Source organism: Dromaius novaehollandiae, chromosome 15 (assembly GCF_036370855.1).
Source record: "Dromaius novaehollandiae isolate bDroNov1 chromosome 15, bDroNov1.hap1, whole genome shotgun sequence".
NCBI classification, from domain to species: domain Eukaryota; kingdom Metazoa; phylum Chordata; class Aves; order Casuariiformes; family Dromaiidae; genus Dromaius; species Dromaius novaehollandiae.
In genome coordinates this window covers 1,160,035-1,185,396 of record NC_088112.1, presented here as the reverse complement: position 1 = coordinate 1,185,396, position 25,362 = coordinate 1,160,035, and the positions used below count along the sequence as shown (strand labels likewise).

Here is a 25,362-nt window from a genome sequence, read left to right as displayed (position 1 = left end):
ACCTTTGTGGTAGGAGCAGAAAATTTCCTAGGTAGCTGGGAATTTATCCTCCAACCTGTACTCACTGCTCAGTGCTACCAGACAAGGGTACAGAAAAACCTGTTCTCTACAGTCGTTACCTATAGTGCTATAGAAATAGAAATGGGACTGTCTCCTGCCTCTTTGTAGTATAGTACAGATGACCACTCTGGAAGCCAAGAGCTGAAATAGAAATAAATTGTCACTCAAAGTACAGGTTTAAGAAGCAGAATTATTTCATTATTTCAGTGTTGTGGATCTCAACTAAGATCAAGAATGGGAGCGTCAGCCCTGCCCAGCACCTGGCACCTGGGACGAGGCCTTTCTGCACACTCAGGATGGCCAAGTACAGTGCCCCTGACTGTAGACAGGGGAGGTCTCCAAGAGCAGAGCTGTTCCTGGCTCACAGACAAAGGCCTCAGGACAGATGGAGCTGACCTTTGCAGCAGAGGGATGTGGGGTGTGGGATGTCTGGTGCTGGGCAAGGCAGCCGGACAAGGACAGCGCCACACAGCCTGCCCCGTGTTGCCACCAGCCACCTCACAAGGCCTCCCAGTCGCCCCGTCCCTGGCCAGGTGTCAGTCCCCTGCCTCGGCCAGCCTGCCCCACTCTCCTCCTCCCCCAGAGGCAGTGCCAGCCTCCTGCAGGCCCTGTTGCTGGGGAAGCCGAGGTGCCTTAGCAACCGCCTGGCCAGGCGGCCTCGGCCCCTGCTGCTGCCGGGCCCACCGGAGCCCTCCCCGGTGGGCGGAGGTGAGGCCATGGTGTCCCTCTGCCACCCAGCAGATACTTAGAAGTCAGGAGACCGCGGCCGTGGCAGGAGGAGGAACCCACAGCTGGCACTGAAAATAGTCTTGAAGAGAAGGAGCAGCAAGTGATCCCTGCTTTGTCTGGTAGTCGTTTATTTATGACAGCCCCAGCCTAGGCCCTGAGACCTTGATAAATAATTATGAGCAGCACAGTTCGAAAGGCCAGGAGATCAGAAAGCAGTCATTTTCCCCATTTCCCCAGTCCTCAGCATGTGGTGTGGCTAACTGCTGAAAGGCCATCCTTTGGGATGTTGTGATTCCCCCAAGTCCTTTCCGGCCCTCCTTCCTGGCCTGGGAAATGTTTAGCTGACAGACTTTACACCATGGAGAAGGCAAAAAGGCAGGCAGGCTCAGGCTGAGGTGAGGTGGTGCCTTAGCCACGGGTTTGTGCATCCAAGGGAGGGAGGGAGTCAGAAGATTAGCACTGATCATGCCTCACTGTTGCCTCAGCCTTCTCCTCATTGCTTATATCTCAAGGGGGATGCAGTGCACAGGGCTGGGAAGCTGAAAACATCAACACTTTATATTTCCTCCCAGGAATTTCCTGGAAGCAGATTCTGGGGGAAAAACTGATAATGGAGGAGGAGCAGACATGGGCTTGCTGGAATGTCTCCCTGTAAAACATGTCCCTGTTATCTCAGCCCAGAGCTGCTTCATCAGGTCTGCCTCTGAAAGGAAGGGATGTGGCCTTTGCACCAGCTGTGGCTGATAGGAAGCACATCTGGCATCCGTGGCCCCAGGGGTCCAGTGCCCACAGCCGGTGTGAGCAGCTGCATTGCTATGCAGTGAGACAGTGCTGTGTCGGGTTGTTAGACAAGGAGGTGGGAAGGAGTGTCTAGTGTGTCAGGTCACCAGATGAGGACTGCAGCACCAGGTTGCAGCTGGGAACAGGGCTCTTCTGAACACAGAACTGCTCTAGGAGGTCCTTGCCAGCTGCATGGCAATGCTGGGGAGTCTTTCTCAGACTAGGATACTTCAGCTTGGAAAAGAGGTAAGTGGTGAAGGGGAGGTGTGAGAGAGGTCTGTGAAACAGAACAGCCTGGAGAGGGTAGATGGGGAATGACTGCTGGCTTTTCCAATATGAGAATTGGGAGATATAAACAGAAACTAGCAGATTCAAAGCAAACAGGAGGGTGATTTTCATGCAGTGACGGTGAAGCTGTGGAACACCTTGCTGCAGGGTGTTTTCTTCCCTGTGGCTCCACGTGCTGGAGGCAGGTGATGTTTCATCACAGCCAAGTACCTGGGCTCCAGAGGGCACAGCCTGGGAGGGGGTGCCACGTGAGTTGGGAACCAGTAGGTAATCTGCAGCAAGGCAACAGCAGGAGCTATAAAACACAGCTGAGGTTGCATTGAGACAATTGAGGGTGCACTGATGGACTTGCTGGGAAAATGGGAGACCAGGTTCTTTCCTTGCTGCCTTAACACATCCTCTGCTCAAGAAGTATCCCTCCCTCGTTGCTGCTTATTTTACTATGCAGTAGAAGTAAAGGCAAACAGCTGCTGCCATGGGATAAGGAAGTGTGTATCCCTGGCTATGTAATGGTACAAACCGATTTTGCTTCAGGGCTCTGTTGAGCCTTTGACCAAGCATGGCAGTGATGTTCAGGAGACCACATCCACCTTGAAACCAGGGAGCCTATGTCTAATGAAGAAAAAGGGGCTGGATGTCTCTGGATCAGGGCATCCTTAAGCTGCTGATAGCTGGGAGGTGGAAGGAGGTGGCTGGTTGCGGGGCGGGGAGGGGGGAGCAGTCACTTTACTTTCCCTGTTCTCTGCTGCCTGCTGGTGGAGACAGGATATAGGGCTATATCGCTGTACCTCTCCTTTACTTTTACTATGAGCAATACTGTGGACTGCTGCGTGCTCAAGTTTCCCTAGCTGCAAAGTTCAGAAAATGACTGAGCTATCTTGTGAAGGGCATTAAAACCAGCATTTCCCAGACTCCTGGGAGGCACTGTCATGACTCTGGCATGTCTGGCTCACAAGCAGTTAGCTGCCTCTGTGCTGGAACAGCAACCTGCCAATGTCCATTTCCAACTGCTGTGGGCCAGGTGAGGTTCAGGTTAGATATTCTGCAAGGCAGAGAGTGTGCTATCACTGACACCTCCTAGAAAACCTTAGTAACAATGGCTGGGTTTGGACATGCCGAGGCACAGCATCTCATTTGTTGGCACAGGGAACTGCTCATCCCTGAACCACCCCCCAGAATTTGTCTCAGGGAGATGCATTCTTGCTGTAAAATGAGGTCGCATTCATTAGGAAGGGAGCTATGCACAGCCGTGACACTGAGAGTTTCCAAACTGCGACAACCACAGTGAGGAGGAAAAGAAGCTTACTCTTCCCCTAGCTTTTGCCTGTATCACAGCAGTAAATGCCTAATTCTGTCAAAGCAGAATTCCTGCTGGGAATGGTTTCTCCAGAGAAACCCAGGGTACTTCAGGCAAGTTCTTGCAACCTGGTCATTCTGGCTATTCCAGGAGAGGCTGAGCCCTCCTAGTTCTCCAGGGCTCCAGCACAACATGTGTTGCTGGTTTTGACTCGAATTCTCTCATTGTGGGTTTTGTATTGAGATGTGCACTGTAATGAATTCCTCTGTGTTCAAAGTCAGAGTCAAGATTGCTGAGATTTGTCCAATGTTTACCTGGAAACTAGCCTTGTACACTCATTAATTCACAGCCACCTCTCACTCTTCTAATGCTCTGCCTGAATCACCCAGACTGGCTGTGAAGTAGCATGGAGCTTCTCCTGCCTAGGCATGTGTCCTGCCTTGTACATCACTGTCATTTGAGAGAAGACAGTACTTCCAGAGTGCCTTATCTAAGATAAAAGGTTTAAGATAGGTCAGAAAAATTGCTCTCTATAAGCTCCTGTTTTTCTCTACTGTAAAGAGAGCAAGGACATTCACTGCCCATATCCAAAGTTAGATTAGATGACTACGATCCTTAAGGACTGTCATGATTTTGAAGTATAGTCATAACTGGAGCACTTAGAGAGATAACCTGCGGATTAAATTCATTCTGGCACTGGATCCAATCACAGATGTCAGACGCAAACATCTCCCATTCAGAGCTCTGGATTTTTACTGGAACATGATCAAATTAAGGGTAAGCCCTTCCCCTGGTATTACTCATTGTAATGCTTTGCCTTCATCAGCTCTAGAATTTGTGCAGGCTTGAAGCTTGTGATAAAATTGGGAACCAAACAGATTACGCAACAGAAAGTTCCCAATGGTCTGTAATAACAGCATCCATGCCTGTCCCTTCTCCTGCCTCCTACCTCTGAGAAGAACAACCCATGCAAATACTCTGACAGTATTTTCTACATCTCCCCTTTTGGTGCAGGTTTGCTGCTGGAGATGCCAAGCTGAGCTGCACTGAGGATGACAAGGAACAGTTCCAATTTAAAGATATCAGGGATGGGTTCAGCTCAACCTTTGAGAAGATTGTTGAGTCTGACCTTATGAAGGGCACATACTACAGCAGCTTGGACTCTCTGGATGTGCTCTCTCTCACAGATGAGACAGACAGCTGTGTCAGTTTTGAGGCCCCACTCACCCCGTTGATCCAGCAAAGGGTCAAGGAAAGCCCAGAGCTCTTAGAGCAGAAACTGATGGCCCATCAGAGAGAAGCTGTTCAGCACATGGCTGCAGATAAACAAGAGCAGGCAGCTGCAAAGTCAGTGGAGGGGGATTTTGGGAGCCCCCTGAGGCACTCGATTACCAGCAGCAGGTCAGAGAATGTGCTGAGCCGTTTGTCCTTGAAAAATATCCCAAATGGATTCTATGTGGAAGGGTCAGAGGAAGACAACAGCAAGATCATTAACTCCATCAGGTAAGTCAGGATGTGAATTCCTCGGGCAAATGACTCCGTGTCTTACGGGGTCCCACTCCAGGAGCACGGCTCAGAGGACGTGATAGAGATGAGGATGTTTTTATTCCCTTGTGCTTCCTTCCCTTGTACTGTCATGACAGAGACCAAGCACCAATAGGACAAACTTTCCTACACATAGGCTGAGACCACACCAGACGACCAAGGTCTCATGTCATTAGACCAGCCTGTCCTGTGACTTTGTCCTCTCTGCTCTCAGACCAAGGACCCTATACTACACATGAGCTTCAGGGTCCTGGGAGAGCCGTGGGAACTCAAGAAAAGCCAAGGCTCAGCACTTTGTGTTCGTATTTTGCCCTGGGAGCTACCTGCATTCATCCAGATTGCTTGCAAATCCTGTCTGCCCTTAGAGCAAGCGAAGCTGGGGCATTTCTAGGCAGAGCACTGCTTTTTCTGCTTGACATCTACAAAAGCTCATGGGAGGTTAAAAGCAGTCAGATACGCTCCCAAATGTGCTCTGAAGTGCAGGACATGGCTGATACTTTCCCTTAGGACTGGGTGCCCCTGTAGAAGCCTTCCCAAAGGTTCTTCTGCAGGCAGCAATGAGGCGAGAATTCATCCCCCAAGCCAGGCTCAGACCCCAAATGCCCTCCAGAAGTGCTGAGCAAAGGGACCACACAAGGGACAGTACAAGATGTCATTCCCCAGATGCAGCATTTCACTGCCTGGCAGTTCCTTCCATGAGGAAGCTAGGTGATGAATGGCCAGGTGAAATCTCCAATGGAGATCTGGAGCAGGCTGGCAGGTGTGAGGAAGTATGTTCAGTTAATTACAAGGCCCTTAATGAATCACACTGCCCAATACTGTATAAATAGATGCCATAAGTGGCTTTGGGCAAGAAAATGAAGGGACACAGTCTCATCTACATGGTGCCGGTGGGGCTATTCTGCATGTTACTTATGGAAACTGCTGGCCAGAATGCCAGCCAGCAGCTGGGAAGAGAAAAGCCCACCTGGGAGAGCAATTACATTTCCAGTCCCCTCCACATGATGCCTTAGAAGGCCTAGGCCCATACAATTGCAGTTTTTCATCCTCAGCAAACAATTTGAACCTGAAGATATATCATCTATACTTAAGGTTTTCCAAACATGTTCAGCTCCCGAAGACATTGGTTTCCATCAGCAAGCAACTACCCACCTTTCAGAGCCTGCCTACAGGTTAGATGCTGCAAAGTGAAGGCTGACAGAGAGAAGGAAGCAGAGGGAGCTCAGAGCCATCAACTGCAGTCTAAACACTGGCACATCTCACAGCAAGGTTCCTCCTGTGCACTGTGCAGCAAATAGGTATTAGGGATCCCAGGCTGCTCTGTCCTTGGTATCTTCATGGAGAAGAAGTATTTCTCACCCACAGAAAGAGGTCCAAGATGGTACAGTGGCTAGAAGCTAAAGCTCAGCCAATCTGAACTAGAAATAAGGTACAAGTTTTGAACAGTGAGGCTAGTAAACCATCAGGACATCATACTGAGATCTACCAGTGGAGACTTCCTCACCTGAGGATCTTAAATACTTAGTGAATTACTTTCTAGAAGAGTGTCTATGGCCGAGACAGAGAGAGGATACCAACAAGGATGAACACAGTGATCATAATGAACTCCTTTGGCCTAAAAATCTACAGTTAGCACCATTTTGAAGAGGAAGACATGAATGGATGAATCAAGGGGTAGAGACTGCAATGTCTGTTTTTTATATCTTGGCCTCTGGAGTCTGAAGCCTCCATGAATTAATCTCAATATTTTGACTTTTATTTTGGGGCTCAGGAGAGCTGACTGGGAATTTTTGAGAGATCTTTCTCCCACAGATACGGATTTGAAGAAACTAAAACTTCTGACAGTGCCTGTATCCATTCAGGACAACTTTTCATACAATTGGAGGGAGAGAAAGTTTAAAAAGTTGTTAGATCTGCTTGCTTTGAAACAGTACATCCTCATTTCTCGGTGTGAAGTCACTTTCTCTTCAGTCTTTTCCTACAAGTTTGAAATTAAACTGTAGCATTTGAGTGTCTCTAAATACTTTTCAGTTGACCTGAAATGAAAGAGGGTTTGTGCAATGTTCAGTTCACAAACGTGTGTTGTTGTTGTTTTCAAATTTTTTTGGTTAGGACAGGAAGAAATCAAAATGTAGTATTTTCTATGGGTTTCATAAAGTCACATTGCTGCTTCTTGAATTGTTTTTTGCTTCCATGTAGTGATGCCAGCTTGAAAGATGCCCTTTCAGATTCGGACTCTGACATGGGCAGCACAGAGCAGCTTGACCATGGCAGCACAGACACTTTAGCAAATGGCTGCAGGGCAGATAGTGAGGCTGCAAAGAGGCTGGCCAAGCGCCTCTACAACCTCGAAGGATTCAAGCGTTGTGATGTGGCACGCCAGCTCGGAAAAAAGTAAGTGGGCTTTTTGAGTTATAGCCAACCCAGGAGAATGTGGAACCTGGCAAGGTGATTGATTGAGTTGACAGAGCCAACTGTGTGGCAAGCAGAAACAGTTTTGGTACAAAGAGGAGGTCCTGAGGGAGCACTGACAATGCTGCTGGGAAGAGGACGGGACAAAGCTAGGAATGAATTTTGAAGGCAAAAGGCTGCTGTTACAGGGGCTTGCTGAATGAAATCAGGACCATTTGAGATCTTTCCAGTTGAAATTGGTCCCAGTCCAATGCCCTTACAATTTGAATGCTACAAGTTGTTTGCATTTATTGGGCATTAGCTTCCACAAGGTTCTGTCCTCTAGAACCAAGAACTTCCTGTGTTTGGAAAAGGCCTAGGCCAAGACCCCTGAAACAATCCCTGAATTGTAGGGTTTGGTATCCAGACCTGCATCTGTTTGGCTGGAGCCCCTCTTGGAACAAGAAGGTGGTATCAGTGAAAGCCCCTTCCAGTGGGATAGGACAAAAGCCCTGTAAAATCATTGCAATGGGCTCTCTGGAAACACCCAGGGTTTTCATGTCTGCACCCAAAAATCTGCTAGATGCAGTCTTTATAGGCAGTGTGAACTCAGAAAGCTGTAATGGAGAGCCAAGAACACACTGAAGTTCCCAGTACCTTGGTTGATAGACTTGCCAGGATAAGGCAGAGCAGTGTTTATTCAGAGCATCTAAGATAAGTGAGAGAGTTAGAGAGATTTTTAAAAGACAGAGTAAGAGTAATGAAGGTGGGAGTAACAAATGAATTTAGGTTGCCAGTGGGTCTTGTGGTGCTGGGTTTTTTGTCTGTCCTGAAGTGGCTCACATATGTACAGACCAGCAGGACACAGCTGTCCCTCAGCAAATATCCAAGCTTCCAGAACAGAGGACTGGTATCTGACTCTCAGCTTAGCCTCTGGGGTGGAAGGAGCCCACTGAGTGATCTCTTTGTTTCACCTAACAACATTCCCATTCCTCCCTTTCAATGTGATTCTTGAAAGCGGGTGCCTCTCTGCTTGCTGCTCGTTCAAGCCTGGCATCCTTTTCCATTCTTGCAGTCTGCTGTGCCAGCTGGCCGAGCAGGGTCAGCTCCAAGCAATGAGGTCTCTCAGAGTGCATCTGAATGTGCCCCTTTGCCTGTTCCTTCCACCTTCACCTCACATGTACACCAAAACAACATTTTGGAATAGTGTGCCATGACCCACACCTGGGAATTGACCAGCCTTTAAAAGAAAAGAACTTTTGTTTTGATCAGCTGGGCTTTGACAGCTGGATCACTTCCCTGATCTGGTTCCCAGCACGAGACCTGGAGAGACCTGCAAGCTCTGGGATCAAGTGGGTAGATTTGTGGAGCAGGAAAAGGAGGAGGATGGGAATGGGTGTATTTCAACCTGGTCATGCCCACTAAGACAATATAAGACCAAACTACAATTGTGGAAGCAGGATCAGTTTAAGCTATACTTTCAGGCCAGCTCTATTTAGGAGGTGGACTGGCTGGGAGATATTTAGGAAAAGCAAAAAGGTACCTCTCATTTTTAGACTTTTTAGCTCTTTTTAACCACTTTTTTTTTTCTGAATGTTTCTGTGAATGTTGGCAATTTTCTCAAAACAAACAAACAATATATTCACCATTGTCAAACAGGTAGAAAAGACTTGATGAACAAGTAAATGGAGGTTGGACCTCTCCAATAGTTTCTCTCTAGCTGACACAATTCTGTGAAATTAACTTCAAATACAGAAATTATCCTTGTCTCTCTGAACATATTTTGGCAATGAAACTCTACATGCAAGACTCTTGTTCCTGCATTTGTCTGTGGCATTGTCTTAGCCCTATCACTGCCCATAGTCATATGTCTCTTTCTCTTCGGCACCACTTGCTTCAACATAGACTGGATGTAGGTTGAACTGTCTCAGCTGCCAGTCAGATGAAGATGGTCATGCTGGGAGCTCTCCTGCAAGACTTCCCAAGGGAGTGCTCGTTCACAAAGCCACTCAGGCAACTATGGAGCAGGTGTGACAATAAAGAGATCTGAGTAAAGAGATTTCAGCATCGCCATGCGTTGTGAACTGGGAATCTGTCCCATGGATGATGTGACCTGGGCGTGCAGCATATTTTCCTCCTCTGGAGAGTAGATGAATTTCGTGTAACCAAAGTTCTTATGGGAAATCTGATTTGATTCAGGTGACTGTAGCAGAATAAGGATCTTGGAAAATACAATTTTGGCTCTGTAGAATAGTGTGATTCATACCCTATAAATATCACAGAGTGCATCCATGTCCAGCCACACAGTAATACAACTAGGAGAAACAGCTGAAAAGATTGAAGCTCCTGTGCTGTGCCTGGGGGTGGCTTGTGACCAAGACAGGTTAATAAGCAGTCTCAATGCCTGGGCCTTCCCAAATCAGGAAGACAGAGGAAACAATGAGCTGGAGTATAAGGGAAAAGAAGGTTTGTAGGGACTGTCTGTGTGGCTGGGCCACCAGCCAGAGGATGCTTGACGTGTCCCCATGGGAAACCTTTTACAGTGACCTTATAAACACCTTCCTTATAGTGAAGGCTCTGTGCCCTATCTGAGTTGCTTGGTGGAAGTGTCACCCTTTCTTGCAGGAGGAGCTGGGATTGGCACAGAGAGAAAGCAGGCCACCTCTAGAACAAGGAAGCCAAAGCAATTAGCTAAGTACACTGCAGTGCAGGCTGTGGGCTTGCCCTGGCCAGTAATTGAGCTCTGCGTCCCAGGCATGCCCTGCAGTGTGTTGGCTAGGGTCTGGAGCCAATGCTCAGGGAAGAGGATCTTATCAATGTTACTGAGCCCCAGACTAGACAAAGGAGTTTGTTTCTTCCTGGGTACTGGTTACCTCCAGGTGCCCTGTCAAGCTGTCCAGTTTCCTCAGCAGAGCTGGCAATCGCTGCCTGGAACTTTTCCAAACAGAGATGGACCAGGTGAAGCACGTAGGGAATAGTGTGACAGGCACCCCAGGCTGGGTAAATGCTTGACACCATGACACCTGACAGCCACCAGGATGCTGACGAGCACCATCTCTGGGCTTAGCAGAGAAGCATCTGGCACAGCCCACTCCCAGCCAGGCTTGCTGGGCCCTGGCATGGATCTCATATGGACTTCTGGCCTGCAGCAAGACTCAGTGAGCCGAAGGGCAGGCCTGCCCTCTCAATGGGAAAGTGGTGTGAAATGGAGCTCCCACCCACTTTCATCCTGTCTGATCTAGTTAAGGATGTAAATTAGGGCGTAGCTTCCAGTGTAGGCCATCGAGACACCTCAAGATCTATTCAGCCCACCCAGGATGTGTGCTAGGCTCCAGACTTGCTTCTCTCTCTTTCAGCTCTAGGGAGCCTTGGGCAAGGCCAGTCCTTCCTTTGGCAGCCCAGCATGAAGTTAAGGGGGAGGAATCAGACACTTTGTTCTCCCCCTACCCTATCCCCTATCCCCCTAGGAGCTGCTCTTCCTGATGTTGCAGTGTATCATGCTACTGAACAGGATCCACCCCAGAAGCAGCTGCCTTACAGCAAAAGATGAAATGAGGCTGTTGGAAAATGAGTTCTGTCTGTAATATATCCTGGGGTGAAAGTAAATGTACAACACTTAGCAATATGCTTTTCATCTTGTGGGGAGAAGGAAAAGGAATTATATGGCAAAGACTGAATATACTGAGATTATCTCCCATTTCTTGCCAGCATTCACTGATTCTTCTTTTTTCATTATTAAAACCACACATTAACTGAAGAAACAGGACCAAATCCAAAGAATAAATGGTTTTCCATAGTGATCACAAAGTTTTGGCTCTTGAGAGGCTATTTGGACTCCTAAGTCATTGACCCCACCTCCAAACATGAATAGTGTTCAAGATCTTCATGACTGCCAGTGCTGTCAAATGGGAAGCTGCTTGTTTGGGTGCTGCAGGTCAGAGCGGTGCCTTTAAGTCATACCTGAAAGCAGCATATGGGATCATGGAGACTTGGAAGTTGTTTTGCCCCATACACCTACTCCTTCTTCAATTCTGAGGGAATTCAGAAGAAGCCCCAATAGGACTGAGAAAGTCAGGGAGGGGGTCCCAGTGACACCACGAGCCAGGCTGGCAAGGTAGTGAACTCTCTGCCTGCACTACACATCTGCAGTGTATCTGATGGGACTTCCATGCACAGCTCCCTGCAGCCCTTGCTAGCAGGAATGAATTCCAGATGCAGACACCTGGCCTGATGCAGAAGCTAGGCCTGAGGTTCTGCTGAGCTTTCCTGTGTGCCATCTGAAATGGCTTTAGAAGGGAGAGGAGAGAAAAAAGGATGCAGTGCAGATTGACTGGCTGATTTACCTGGTGAGTCCCCCACTCAATTTTGAATGCTGATTAAGTATGATGTCACCTTTATTGCATTGTCCTTCCTTCAAACTAAAGGGATTTCAAGAGCTTTCTCCCAATGAGACTGAGCAATGCCCTTCCCCTCCTTCCATGCCCAGTGGAGGGGTCATTCCATGGCCAAGATGAGAACTGGAAGCTCAGCTTAGCTCCAGTTGTCAGCCTGAGACCTGCATCTCTCCATGCTGGGGAAGAGCAGGCGTCTGGAAGATGCACTGCTAAATGCTGTGACCTAGCATTACAGCATATGGCTGTCATCTCATCCTTTTCTACAGACACCTTATCAGTAACTTTGCAGAGTGCTTGCACTGTGACCTTTCTCTGAAGAAATGCCCTCTCTCACACAGACGGGGGATGAGGATTTATTGTTTGTTGTTTCCCTTCTGGCCTTCTGGTTTTACTTCTGTGCTCATCATCCCCTTCCCTTCCACACACACATCCAGACAAAGGCTGCTGCTCCAGTCCATTTTTGTGGCCCAGCAGCAACAGTGGATGGAAGCGGCTAAGCTCAAGTGAGGCTGGGAATGATCTGCCCAAAACACCTCTGTGGAGCAGAGCTGAGAAGTCCCAGCCCTCTCAGAAATGAAGTGCGTAGTGCTCCAGTGAGGGAGATGAAACTCTGAAGGAATCAGTGGAACCAGCCTTTGAGACATACTTGCCTTTTCTGGCAGTCACTGATGTAACGGGGTGCAGTTCTACTATCCAAGCTGTGCAAATGGAGGGACTTGACAACACCCATTCTAGCTTTAAAGGCAAACAGTCTCCAGGCATACTTCAAAACCATAGCAGGGGAACGGTTTCTGGAGAAGTTCTCAGAAATGAACAGGAGCCAGAGGCTAAGCTGAGCTCTCCTGCACCCTGACTCCGCCAGTTCCCTAGTGGCATCCATCTGACTGTCTTCTTCCCCACATGAAAATGTAAGCAAGGGTGTATGAGGGTGGACCTGAGAACAGACATAGGGTGATATGTCATGGTGAGAGGGTGGGATGGGAGCTAACGTGGGGCTGGAGAGCAGGAATACTACAGTAAGAGGAGGGAACATGTCCAGCGATAGGAGGGAGAGGACCTGGTAAGAGAAAAGGTGCCCAAGGAGCAAAGGGCATCCTTATAGCCTCCTCCTCAAGCTGTGTGGCCCGGGCTGGCTTGGGAGGATGAAGCCCTGCTTAGCCAGCAGTGCAGATGGCAGAGGGGAGCACTGAGGCCAGACATCTCCCATTCTCGGGTGTCTAAGGATGGCAGACAGACAGTGCAAGGCTGGGGGCACATTAAGGCCGTTTGGAAGCCTCCCAGCAGCATTTCAGGCTGAGATAAATTCCCTTTGGGTCTGGGATCATGTCTGCACAGTCCTGCTGGGAGTTTGGGCTGGTCAGGAGACAGGAGTCTGCTGTTCCTCTTGTAGGCAGTGTCTTCTTCCCTGATGAAAGGGCTGACTACTCCCTCTTTAATTACAGTAACGAATTTAGCAAGTTGGTAGCAGAGGAGTATCTCAGCTTCTTTGACTTCACTGGCCTGACCCTTGACAAAGCACTCAGGTGAGCTGGTCTCTGGCATTCCTGTGTATGGCCTGGGCTGAACAGAGCTGAGCAATGCGGCGGGTTTCTCCTCTGGGCTTCCCCCAGCTCCACGGAGGCTGTCCATGTCATGAGAACAGGGACTGGGGGGAGCTTCACGTTGTGGTTAAATCTTTGCTTTGGTGTCACATTTGACACAATGTACTGCCACCAAAAGTTGGCTTTGACAGCTGGGTCCACTACCTGCTTCCCCATGGTGGAGAGCAGCTTTCCCAAGAATCCCATCTTGTTCAAAATCAGAGCAAATGGGAGCAACTTCTGCCCTTGCGATGGATAACCCATCCTGGTGCCGTCAAGCCAGAGGTGAGGCAGATTCATTGATCTCACCTGGCAGCATGGTCCCCTACACAGCTCAGAGCTGGCTCCATAGACACTCTTTGTATTGCAGCCTGCAGGACCCAGGGCCTCACAGGCTGAGGTGAGGACAAGGGCCTCCCTAACTGCTCTGAGGAGCCTGAGAGAGAAAATATCCCCTTTCCATCTCCCTCCTCAGCCTCGACACTGCCTGGCAGATTGGTCCCATGACATCTTTAAGCATCGCTTTCTATTTGCAGGACATTCTTGAAAGCATTCCCGCTGATGGGAGAGACGCAGGAGAGGGAACGGGTGCTGATTCATTTCTCCCGGAGGTACTGCCAGTGCAACCCAGAGGAGAGCACTTCCGAAGGTACTGTTTTCTCTCCCTGACTCTAGTGAGGCACCATTACACACTCACAGCGCACCTGCCACACACCTAATGAGTCTCATAGGCTGAGCACAGGACAAGCTGTCCATGGTCAGGCCTGAATATTACCCACTGGGCAGGAAGGCTGCAGTTTCTCCCATTGTCTAGGATTATGCCCTGCTGATCAGCCCAGCCCTGGGTGAGATTTGAGGTGCCAGGGACCTCACGAGGAGAGCCATATGTGTCCCATCAGGATCAGTGATACAGACACTCCCCCCAGGAATTTTGCCCCCTAGACCAAACATGGATAAGCTATGCTGAAGGCAGGTTCCTCAGCTGTAGCCTGGCTCAGAGGCATTGCTTTGCCCAACACCAGGAGAGATGGTCAGTGGTTTGTGAGCTGCTGGGATCAGGGACTGCAAATTTCTGCAGTTGTGACTTGCAAAGTGGTTGCTGGTAATGGGCAAATCATTGTCTGATGCTAGCTCAGACCAAGGTCTTGTCCATGGAAAGGGGCCATGCTGAATGGAACAGGATATTTCCATACAGACTAGCAGCATGCCGTGCAGAAGGGTTGTGCTCCCTGCAACTACAGATGCAGCAAAAGAAAGCACAGTTGGGTAAACTTTTGGGCTCACCAGGAGCTGCAGATTTTGGAAGCTACTTGCAGCCCCTCCCCTGGTTTGTTTGTTTGTTTGTTTGGTTGGTTTTTAAGCTGAGTTTCTTTCTCCTGACACTTATAGAAGGTGGAGGTCATTCCCTGTACACACGTGTACATGAACACATCCAAACATGAGTATGCCCACATTCACACTTCCATGAATGCCTCTACACATGTGCTTACAGGCATCTAGAGATGCAACTATGAGAGGAAATCAGGCTCTTGACCTGCCCTCACCTGGCAATGTGGAAGTGCCAGTTGTTCCTTCTCCACCCCCATCAGTGTGCAATAAGCCTGTTTGTCTCAGAAGATCCTGTTTGATTCTGTCTTGCAGGCTTCCCAAAGAGCAGCAGTGAGTAGTGTCACAAGAACTCTCCAATCCCTCTGTGAAATTAATGGGACACAAGCTCTTCTCAAAATAGAATGACCTCTTTGCTTTGATCAGTGGTATACCAACAGATTATAGCTTTAGATTTCATTTTCCTGTGTTTGCTTTACATACATGTGATGTTCTCCCCCTCTCAGTTCAGAAGAGGGCCTTCCTCTGGGACTGATCCTCCACCTGTAGAAATTAAGCTGCAGGCTAAATTTTCAAGGCTTTTTTTCAGATTTCCCAGGACTGATTTCAGCAGAAGTTACTGAGCTTAGGCTAAACGGAAGTCCCCAACCAAAATATACCAAGTACCCAATGCTGACCCTTCTTCACCACCTCTCTCTGGAATTGATTCCCAGTTCCATTCCATCTACCTCCCACCGCTACGGACAAGGATCTTGGAACCCTTTCTCCTTCTTCTGGTCCTCAGATATCTTACACCCACTGTGTGGAGATGGATGTGTGCATGCAGTAACTTGAGCAGTGGTTGAACTGGAGCATGTAGGAGTCAAAGCTCAGAATCCATACCACACCCTTGAGCATGTGTATAGTTGGAGGGCAGCTAATAGTAAAACAATGCAAAAGTTTTGCCATGGTGACAAAGATTACAAAGCTGCCAATGAAGCCATGATGTGGTTTGCGCATATTCATTGCATTTGCTTCAGGTTGTATTTGGATTCCAACTGTGTGGCATCCCACAGAGCTCAATGCTGGGTCCAGTCTTGTTCAACTTATTCACCAAAGACCTGGATGAAGGGACAGATTCCACCCTCAGCAAGTTTGCTGAAGATACAAAACGGGGAGGAGTGGCTGATACACCAGAGGGCTGTGCTGCCATTCAGAGGGACCTCGACAGCCTGGAGAGATGGGCAGAGAGGAACCTCATGAAGTTTGACAATGGGAAGTGCAGGGTCCTGCACCTAGGGAGGAATAACTCCATGTAGTAATACAGGCTGGAGGCTGACCTGCTGGAGAGCAGCCCTGCAGAGCAGGACCTGGGAGTCCTGGTGGACACCAAGTTGACCATGAGCCAGCAATGTGCCCTTGTGGCAAAGGAGGCCAGTGGCATCGTGGGCTGCATCAGGAAGAGCATTGGCAGCAGGTTGAGGGAGGTGATGTTTCCCCTCTAGTCAGCCATGGTGAGGCCACACCTCAAGTACTGTGTCCAGTTCTGGGCTCCCCAGAGACATGGAGCTACTGAAGTGAGTCCAGCAAAGGGCCACCAAGATGATTAGGGGGCTAGAACATCTTCCCCATGAGGCTGAGATCGCTGGGCCTGTTCAGCCTGAAGAGAGGAAGACTGAGGGGGGATCTTACCAGTGTGTGAGTATCTGAAGGGAGAATGTAGAGAGGATGGGGCCAGGCTCTCTTCAGTGGTGCCCAGAGAGAGGATGAGAGGCAATGGGCACAAACTGAAACACAGGAGGTTCTGCCTGAACATATGGAAAATCTTTTTTCCTGTGAGGGTGACAGAGCACTGGAACAGGTTTCTCAGAGAGGTTGCAGAGTCTGCATCCTTGGAAATATTCAAAAGCCATCTGAACAGGGTCCTGGGAAGCGTGCTGTAGGTGACCCTGCTTGAGCAGGAGGGGTTGGACTAGATGATCTCCAGAGGTCCCTTCCCATCTCAACCATTCTGTGATTCTGTAACTCACAGCCTGACCCTAGGGTATCAGTTCACAACACAGCCTGGGTGAGGGAAATCAGCTAGAAGCATTATATCATGTGGAGCTTGTTCCATGGAGCAGCCCATCTGTGTGAACCCACAAAAGCATACCAAGAGCAGGGCCAGAGACCAAGGCTTCATCACTTTCATCCCCTGCTTTCTCCCTGGTGCTGTTCTAGCTAGCCCTTTTGTAACTCTTGAGGGGATCAGTAGATGTGCTCAGGAGTGCATTTGCATCTCACTGTGGTATGATGGTACATGGAGGCAGGTCTTTTGACCTTGAAGCTTCAGGGCGTAGCCTGGTTTTGCAATAGCAACAAGCCACCAGGTTACCTGGTGCAGAGCTGGGAGCTGTGTTGTGTCAAAGGAAAAACTTTATGTGAGCTTTATTAAATTAGAGGGTACATTTCACAGTTGGGGAGCCAAAAATGCTGCCTTCCTTTGTAGTAAAATTTTTTGTTGGGGGATTCCAGAGCTTACAGGCCACCCTGAAAAAAGTCTGAACCAGCTTAAAATACTCTTTTGCCAAAGCCTCTGCAGCTTTTGCAATGGCATTAGAACAAAATGGAAAGTGGAGAGGAATCAGCAGAGAGTCTGATCTGTAGGAAGCCTTTGACAAAACTGCTCTAAAGCCAATTCCATGGTGATCTTTCCAGAAAAAGGTAAAGTTTCAGGGGAAGAAGATACCTTTTGTTAAACTAACTTGTTTAGTTGGAAGAAACAGATTTGCTTTAAGGTACATGAGTCCCCAGACATAGCAGCTGGCCTTCCTTTTTGCATCAGGTAGGCTGCCAGACAGAGCAAACACTGAAACTGAGTGGGAAGGGAAGAAATAACTGCCAGCTGACTGTTATGTGTTTCAGATGGGATTCACACGCTCACCTGTGCCCTGATGCTGCTAAACACAGATCTTCATGGCCATGTAAGTAGTACTTACAGATGCATCCTTCCTTCTTTCCTTCCCAATGTAGAGGTCTTTCCCCTTGTGCAGGAGGTAGTGCTGGAAAAACAAGATAGGTTGGAAGAGAATACTCTAACTGATCTCAGAAGGAATTGTTGGTGCTAGGCCCAGTCCTGGAGACAGACATTCTCTTAGTGTCACTCCACATTCAAATGAAGGGCAAGTCTCCTGCTGACATCACTACCCTATCTAATCTAATCACATCCTATACAGGCACAGGCAATGCAGCCTTCTTCCCAGGTCCTCCTGGGCGCTTCAGCCCTGCCCTGGGAGGTCTCATGGAAAGGTCTTCACCACCAGTCTCTGTGACGCAGGCAAACAGCAGCACAAACTGTGCTGCTATTTCTTGTGGTGCAGAAACCCGAGGCTCCCATCGTCCCAGAAACTTCTGCAATACAGTCAGCAGTTTCATACAGGTCCAAGTTTGATTTTTGCTTTCCAGAACATGGAGCAAGTTGCAGCAGCTCTTATCCAAGTCATTATGCTCAGCCACTGGAGAGCATCACATCAGAGATGCCTCTAGACAAAGAGAAGGGTGAGAAGAGCTCACTGCCAGAAGATGAGATTGGAAAACAGCAGAGGCTGTTAGGAGAGCTTCTACCACATCTTAGAGGCACCTTCAGGCTACACAGATTGGATTTGTTCCTAAAAGTTCGAATGGAGTTCGAATTCCAGGGTATATTGAGGAGAGAGCATAGTAGTAAGAAAAATTGCTGCAGGGGGGAGATGGGCCTGGGCGGGGGGAACAGCACTGGAAAGTGGTGTACCCTGGAGATCCCAGCCATAGAGTACAGCTGAGAGTTGGCATGAACTCAGCAACCTGCTTACTACTGTGGAAAACTGTTGGTACTGATGGTCCAGACCTCCCCCTCTCTGTGTCTAGCTTTATTGCAGAGCTGTAGAACATGGCCATGAGCCTCAGGGGCCAGTGCCCCCTTTCCAGCAGTGTAGGAACTTCTTGAGTCTCAGATCCCTGAAGTACCTTCTCCTTTCATAGCCCCTCTGAGAGCTCAAACCTGGAGCTGCAGACTCCCCAGGGCTTGTGTGCAGATGCAGCAGAGGAAGGCTTCTATATATATATAAGCTTGCACATAAGAAACCCATATAAATTTTACCCCCTTTTTCTGCCCCACAATCACATGTTTTCTGAGCTGTGTTATCAGTCCTCTTCTGCCTCCATCTGGCAACAACTTATTGTGCATCTGCAGAGATTCGCCCTGATTTTCTCTTCATTAGTCTGCTAATGAAGAGGCAGTAGGCCATAACATAGCTGTTTTTCTGCATACTGGTTTATAATCTCCTTCAAGAGGAGCTTGTTTTTATGGGGGTGGGAAGAGAACATGGATCAATGCTCTTCACCTGTGATGGCAAAGATTCGAAGGCCACCAGCTTCACTAGCTCCATTTGACAGTCCACCTGAAAGACCCTCCCCATCATTACAGCACAGGTGTTCTCTTCATGACACAGTGACAAGTTCTGAATGGAGGGATCCATGGAAGGAATTACTGGTCTTGGCAAGAGCAGCTAGTCACACCAGCACAGTCAGCTTCCCCTGCGGAGACAGACTCATCTCTGAGGTGTGCAGCAAGCTCTGTTTTGTGTTTGTTAGGGCCAGGCCAGATTTTGGACACTGGGAAGCCAATGAATAGACTGTGAGGAGGAGATGGGGTCTAGGGATCTAGTCTGAGCTGGGAACCAGTGTCTCAAGTGAAAGCTTGTGCCAGTCAGGTGCTGAGACAGCATCTTCAAGTGACAGAACCCAACAGGGGCAAGGTGCAGGCTTGGAAAGGATATAACTCATAACAGTATCTGATACTGCTTTTCCTTAGCCAAAAATGGGGATAGGAGAATGCCTTCAGCAAGGCATAGGGGATACAGCTCCAGGGACAGCTGATATCCTTTGCCTGAAAGAGTGTTGCTTCAGCAAGGCTCAGGGTATGGAGGGGAAGGGAACAATGGCAGTGCAAGGTGGTCTCAGCTGTTAGTGCCAGATCCAAGCTGTTTCTTGTTTGCTCTCCCTCCATTCAGGAGGGACCATCCCAAGTTAGCCTGTTTGGTGCACTCTCAGGAGCTGTGGAGTCCTGAGCCCTTAGGCTGAAGTGAGTGCAGGACGCAGGTCTCCTTTCCTGAACATCTACATTGTGGCCTGCACCAAGCAGGCTACAGCTGCCATGACCTCATCCTTTTGCAACCAGAGAGCCCGTGACCAGCATTACACTAGCCACTGGATCCATTCCCACATGGTTGCCAGTAACATGCCTAGGCAAAGTATCTTTGAACGCTGTTGGAGCGCAGTGGAGAAGGCTACTGGGAGAGTTTCACACAGCATTCATCCTTCAACTGAAATGGTTAGAACCAAGGAAATATTTTCATCAAAGCATTTTCTGCAGCAGCAAAAGCAGCATTGCAGCAGAACACAAACCACAAGCCCTTCACTCCCAAATAATCTTATTTTGTCTAGTTCTTTTTAATTAAAAAAATCCAAAGAGTGTCTGGGAAGGCAGGAGTTATTGAAAGGGCCAAAAAAAAAAAGTCCAAATGCTAATCATTTCAATTTTTTGGTTGAAAAGTTGGCTAACAGGCTGGGTAAGAGATGATCTCATGCTGTCTAGGCAATGAAAAATATAGCTTTCTTTTGACCAGATATAGAAATGTCCAAGCTTTTCTTCTTTGAAAAATCTTCTCTTTTTTCTCTGCATGCATAACATTAATTTCTTCTTTTCCTTCTTCTCCTCCTTTTTTTTTCCTTCCTTCTGCTCCTGGAACCTCTCTTTCTGCTTTTTAACCCTTTACCAGGTGGTAAGTGCAGTCATTCTAGTGTTTTGCTTTAAAGCACTGGCATTTCACTTATTTTTTTCTGTGTTAAAAAAAAAAGGCATTTTGTTTGTCTGGATTCTGAAATGGTTGTGCAGTGTCCTTCACTACCTAGCAACCCATTCTTAGCAACTGATATGATTCACATGAAATTCTCCTTGTACAAAGAAACCTCCAAAAACTGCAGTATACATGGGATTGTGTAACTTGATCTCTCACCCCCCCTTGTTTTGTTAAAGATGCTGTCATGATATTGCATATCACTTTTTATTTCATTTCTTTTTTGATATTGTGTGTATGTTTCAGTGTTTTACTGTGCATTGCCATGGAATGAGAAATCCCATTGGTTAGGAAAGGGTGGTTAATATGTCTCTGCAAAGGGCCGGTTCTCTGCAGTAGTGTCTCTACAGTAGACTAGTTCAGTGTTGCAGCAGTGGCCATCAAATATACTGAGTCAGGGCTTAAAAAGAATGAGTCTGACTTTAAAACATGAGACTTTCATATGGCCACACTGGAGGTTTGCTTTAGTGCTGTCGATTTTCACGACAGGTGCATTCAAACCCTGTTTCCAAACTGTTCAGTAAACATACTGTGTTTAAAATGAGGCCTTCCATTTTCATTGATTCACATGATTCCTGGAGTTGATACTTTAAAAGCTGGTAATCACCACCAAACATTGCAAGCCTTGTAATAAAATCGAGGTTGTTGGCAACTCTGTAGCATGCTCTGCTGGTGCTATTTGAGCTCCAGCAGATCTTCTGACAAAGGACTTGTGTGCTCCATCTTTTGTCCCTTGGAAACAAAATTTTGGGATGTCTCCTTTTAAATGCAGAACTTTATTCCTCTTTGTTCAGAACTGCTGGCCACAGAAAGACAGTGACAAATCAACACCTCTGCATCACCAACTCTCATGGTTGCATTTTGCCCTCACAACACTGAGTGCTTTACTGAAGCCTAGCCCCTGAAGTCATGTTCTGATGTGACAAGCTTTTGCATTCAATACAGCAAACAAAACAGCAGCTCTCTTAGCCACTGAACAAATCTTGAAAATGTGATCCCTGACAGCCTCCAATCCCCCATGTCCATGGTTATTAGCCTTATAAACCCTGTGAGTTTCTCTGTAAGCCAGGCTTGACATTTAAGACCCTGATGTTTGAAAAGCTGATATGAGCACTGCTGCTGTGTTAGTAGCACTTAGAGAGCTGAAGAGCTCTGAGGTCAGAGCAGTTGTTGGAACCACCCAGAGAGTGACACCCATCTACCTATGGCAGCTTTGCATGGCCCAGGTGTCATTGGTACCCAAGGTTTGCAGGATCATTCCCTGCAGCTGGATGGCTTTGTTTCTGCAGCCTAGGACACATCCACTACCAGATCCTCTTGGTCCAGTCACACCAACAACCCGTACCTCATACTGAAGCATAAATGGAGCTTCCTCCCACCCCAGAAGATGAGTGTTTGAGAGAGGTTAGGAAAGCCTGAGTAGAAGCAGGGTCCACTAGGGGAAGAAGGCTTATGCTGGGCTGCTCACAGGAGATGCGCTCCACTCATCACTTTGCAGCTGAGATGTTTGGTGCCTGGGGGTTCCGGCTCAGAAATCTGAGTGTTTTAAGACCTTACAGAGTGAGGGCAGGGGAGAGCATCCTGGGAAGCCACCCTTCACTGCCTCTGGCCCCTAGCAGCCTGCTTCTCTTGCTGGGGCTTTCACATGGCACATGCTCTTCCCACCAAGCACCTAGCTCCCTGCTCTTCCTGCCAAGCACGCAGCTTTCCATCATTCATGCTCACCTGCCCAGCCTCCTAACGTTGGGATTTGGCTACAGCCAAGGTCTACCACGCTACAGCCTGTTGTCTTCTGGAGGAGGGTAGAGTCATCCTGGACACTTCAACCATGATATGTGATTGTCTTGGATCAGTCAGCTCAGCAGCAGATGACTGAGGCTCAGAGAAGGAAAGATCTCTGTTATAAACAATGCAATTGCATGGACGTGAAACCATGGGACAGCAGAATCAGCCCTCTCTATTTACCCATATAACCATCAATCTCAGTCAATCTCAGCATTCCCACAGGAATCCGCAAATCTGCCTATCTCACCTTGAATATACCTCTATTCTTATACACTCTAACCACCCTAGTGCACCCTTTCTCATCCATCCATTCCTATAGACTGTCTGCACCCATCCGTTTCTGTCCATCTGTTCCCATACTATCTCTGCCTGTTCATTGTTCTAACTATCCATCCATTCTCGTATATTTTATCCATTGCTCACTCGCACACTTGCCATCCAAGCGCATCATAGTGCTAGCTGATTGCTTTAGAGTGCTTTGTCATAGTTTACTGCATGGTCTGGAGCAGATAAAGATGGACTGAAGTTCTTTTCTGCCAGGGGGACATATTAGGAATAGCAGCTACACATGGCTGTGAAGCAACCTCACTGTCTTCTTTTGTCATTGACAAGTGACTGATGCATCACAGAAAAGCAAAGATGTCCCAATCTGTGTGGCTGGCCAGTTCCTCAAGGAAGTGTCTCTCTCCAGCTTCTGCAGATAACTGTTTATGGCCAGAGATCCCAGTTCAGCTAGGGACATAGACATCAGAATATTGATCTTTAGGTGTGCAGCTACTCATCTCAAACAGAACCATGCCCAGACTTGAAGATTATGTCTACATGCGATGATCTTGTTGAACTGAGGCCCACTGCGTAAGAAAGTACTGCACTTTCCCCTCATGGTGGCCCTTTCTAGAGGTGTTCCTGGGATTCCCCACATTCGCTAAATACCACTGCAGTGTGTGGAAAAGCTCAGGCAGTCCTTGGCACTGGTGCTGTTGATGATCAGGTACTTGTGGTCACAGAACTGTTTCTTTGCAAGTATCGATCAGGTGAAGCTGCAAAGTCCAGGTACCAGCATATTTTCTTTTGTTTTCTTTATCCAGCTGGTTATAGATGCAGGAGGTCTGGTGCCATAATCCCTCCTGGTGCTGGTTTGGAAGCACTTGCAGGGCTTTAGATTTGAGTGCTGGTCCCAGTCCCTGTCTCAAACCAACAAGCTAAAGTGTTAAGATATAGTTGCCTTGAAGTTGTATTGCTTCTGAGCTACCCCAGCACCCTGTGCTCAATCCTACTGACATCCAGCCTGAAGCCTGCTCCTGACTCTGCAGTACTTTAACAACCTAGTCCAACAAGATGATTCACAGTGCCAGCACCCTTGCTGGGGCCTTCTCTTCAGCTCTTTTGGTTGTCAGAGAAAGGGCAATCCTATGAGTTCATCGTCCTCAATTGCTCAGCTATTACCACAGTGCTGCTGCAGTCTCAGTCTGGACTCAGAGATCTTCATGTGCAAGAGAAAGAGTCAGATTTTCATGAAACCAATATATGGAATGAAAAAGAAGCCATCCAGGCCCCGGGATTGAATTATGGCCTGGATGCAATACACAGGAAACCTGAGGAAGGGCCTGTAAGCCTGGTAACGTGTCATTTTTTCCCCACTATATCCATTCACTTCCTAAAAGGTTCGGATTTCTATCTTCATTGCTGGACCAGCCCCACTGCAACAAGAACTCTGCAGACAGAAAGACTTGTGCTATGCAGTCTGGTTTCCTTGCTGAAGACAGGGGTAGAAGTAGTCACCTCCTTTCTGCGCAAAGGAGTTTGTTGCCTTGGGGTTTTGGGCAACATATCTCACTCAGGGAGATTTGCTACTGCCTTTTTATGCCCTCTCTCAACCTCCCTTCTTTCTCTACCCACACACCCATTGCAGTGCTGGTCTTTTTTGCTGTAATTCAAGAGCCCTTGAGTACACAAATTCCCTTCCCTCTTCCAGAGAAACACTATATGCAGTGAAGCCTGTCTGCAGTTTTCCCTGTGGGCCCTCTGAAACTAGTTCATCCCCTTGGCAATGGCTGGCATGATCCTGCTGCTGTGGGATCCAGTTGTGGGCATCAGTTTTTCGAGAAAGCAAAGATGGCTGAGTTTCACGCTGTGCTGCACTGTGCCAACTGCAGCATCCCCAGACACTGCGGATTTGTAACCGTGCTCTATTCCTTTTTTCCTTGATCTCTCCAGAGTGCCAGCTCATCTGAAGCTGGCACCAACAGGAGGCATAATTAGAAGTATCAGACAGAGCTTCGCAAAGACAGTGCCAGCTCCCCATTTAGCCAAAGAAGATGTCTCCACACACAGATGGCAGGTGTAGGGGGCAAGGCTTCACTGTGCAGATGCTTTCACTTGAGAAGAGGACCCCAAGTCATCTTTTGTGCATGTTTGTGGGCAGGGGGTTCTGGTGTCAGTCACTCTCAGGAAGTTATTTTCTTGCATGGAAGACATACCTTGATCTGCACAGTAACTCCTATATCATCTGATGCAGCTTCATCCCCCCGCACTGAGGCCCTGGCTTAGCCGTTCTTGCCCATCCTCCCAGGGTTCTCTGGGAGGACCCTGGACAAGGACAGCCACTTTGCTGATACCACAGTCCAAGCCCACCAAGTGTCAAGATGCTGTTGGGATCCTTAGGGCTGCCAGTGGTAGGTCATGTCTCCTGCTCTCCTCTCACTAGCTCCCCTGACCACTCTGTGCAATATCACCTAGAGGTCTATTCCTGGGGGCTTCACTCCAGGGTAAGAGCTGCAATATCACATGGCAGTGGAGACACCTCTCTTTCCTCTGTGGTATCAGACTCCTTTTTCTGAACCCCACAGTCCTCCCTGATTCCTCCACACCTCTGCTCTAGTTCTCTGGAGAGGTAGGATTGCAGGGGGAGAAAAGCAAAAGGGCTGCCTTGACCTGCACAGTCTGAGAAGGTGACACTCCAGCTGTGGTGAGGAGTAAGAGGGTGTGAGAAGGAAGAGGCACAGCAGGAACAGATGACAAAGACAGATATCAGGGATGTCAGATGACCTGGCAGCATCAGCACCAAACGGTCTTGGCATGGTATGTTCCAAATGGTGCAATTCCCATGGTGTCCATGTATTGCCTTCACCCTCCACAGTAACCAAGTTCACACAGTACCAGTAGCTGGATCACTCCTGTCCATAATGGAAATCAGAAATAATTTCCATCAAGGGCAAGTCCTTGCCCAAAGTCTGCTGCCTTAAGAGGCTGACTCTGCATGCCCAGAAAATTTCACATGCTGCTGGCTTGGAGGCACACCCCAGTGTTGCTATTTCTGTACCAAGACCAGC

General features: G+C 48.3%; 1 protein-coding gene across 6 annotated transcripts in view; it reads left to right on the top strand.

Moving 5' to 3' along the window:
• PSD2 (pleckstrin and Sec7 domain containing 2) overlaps window positions 1-25,362 on the top strand; it is a 102,090-nt gene that overhangs the window by 56,026 nt on the left and 20,702 nt on the right. For all 6 annotated transcript variants that reach the window (XM_064520727.1, XM_064520725.1, XM_064520728.1 and 3 more), the window contains 5 exons: window positions 4,169-4,657; window positions 6,899-7,093; window positions 12,927-13,007; window positions 13,601-13,713; window positions 17,274-17,332. In XM_064520727.1, coding sequence (XP_064376797.1) covers window positions 4,169-4,657; window positions 6,899-7,093; window positions 12,927-13,007; window positions 13,601-13,713; window positions 17,274-17,332 — 937 coding nt within the window. The remainder of the gene's footprint in view (window positions 1-4,168; window positions 4,658-6,898; window positions 7,094-12,926; window positions 13,008-13,600; window positions 13,714-17,273; window positions 17,333-25,362) is intronic.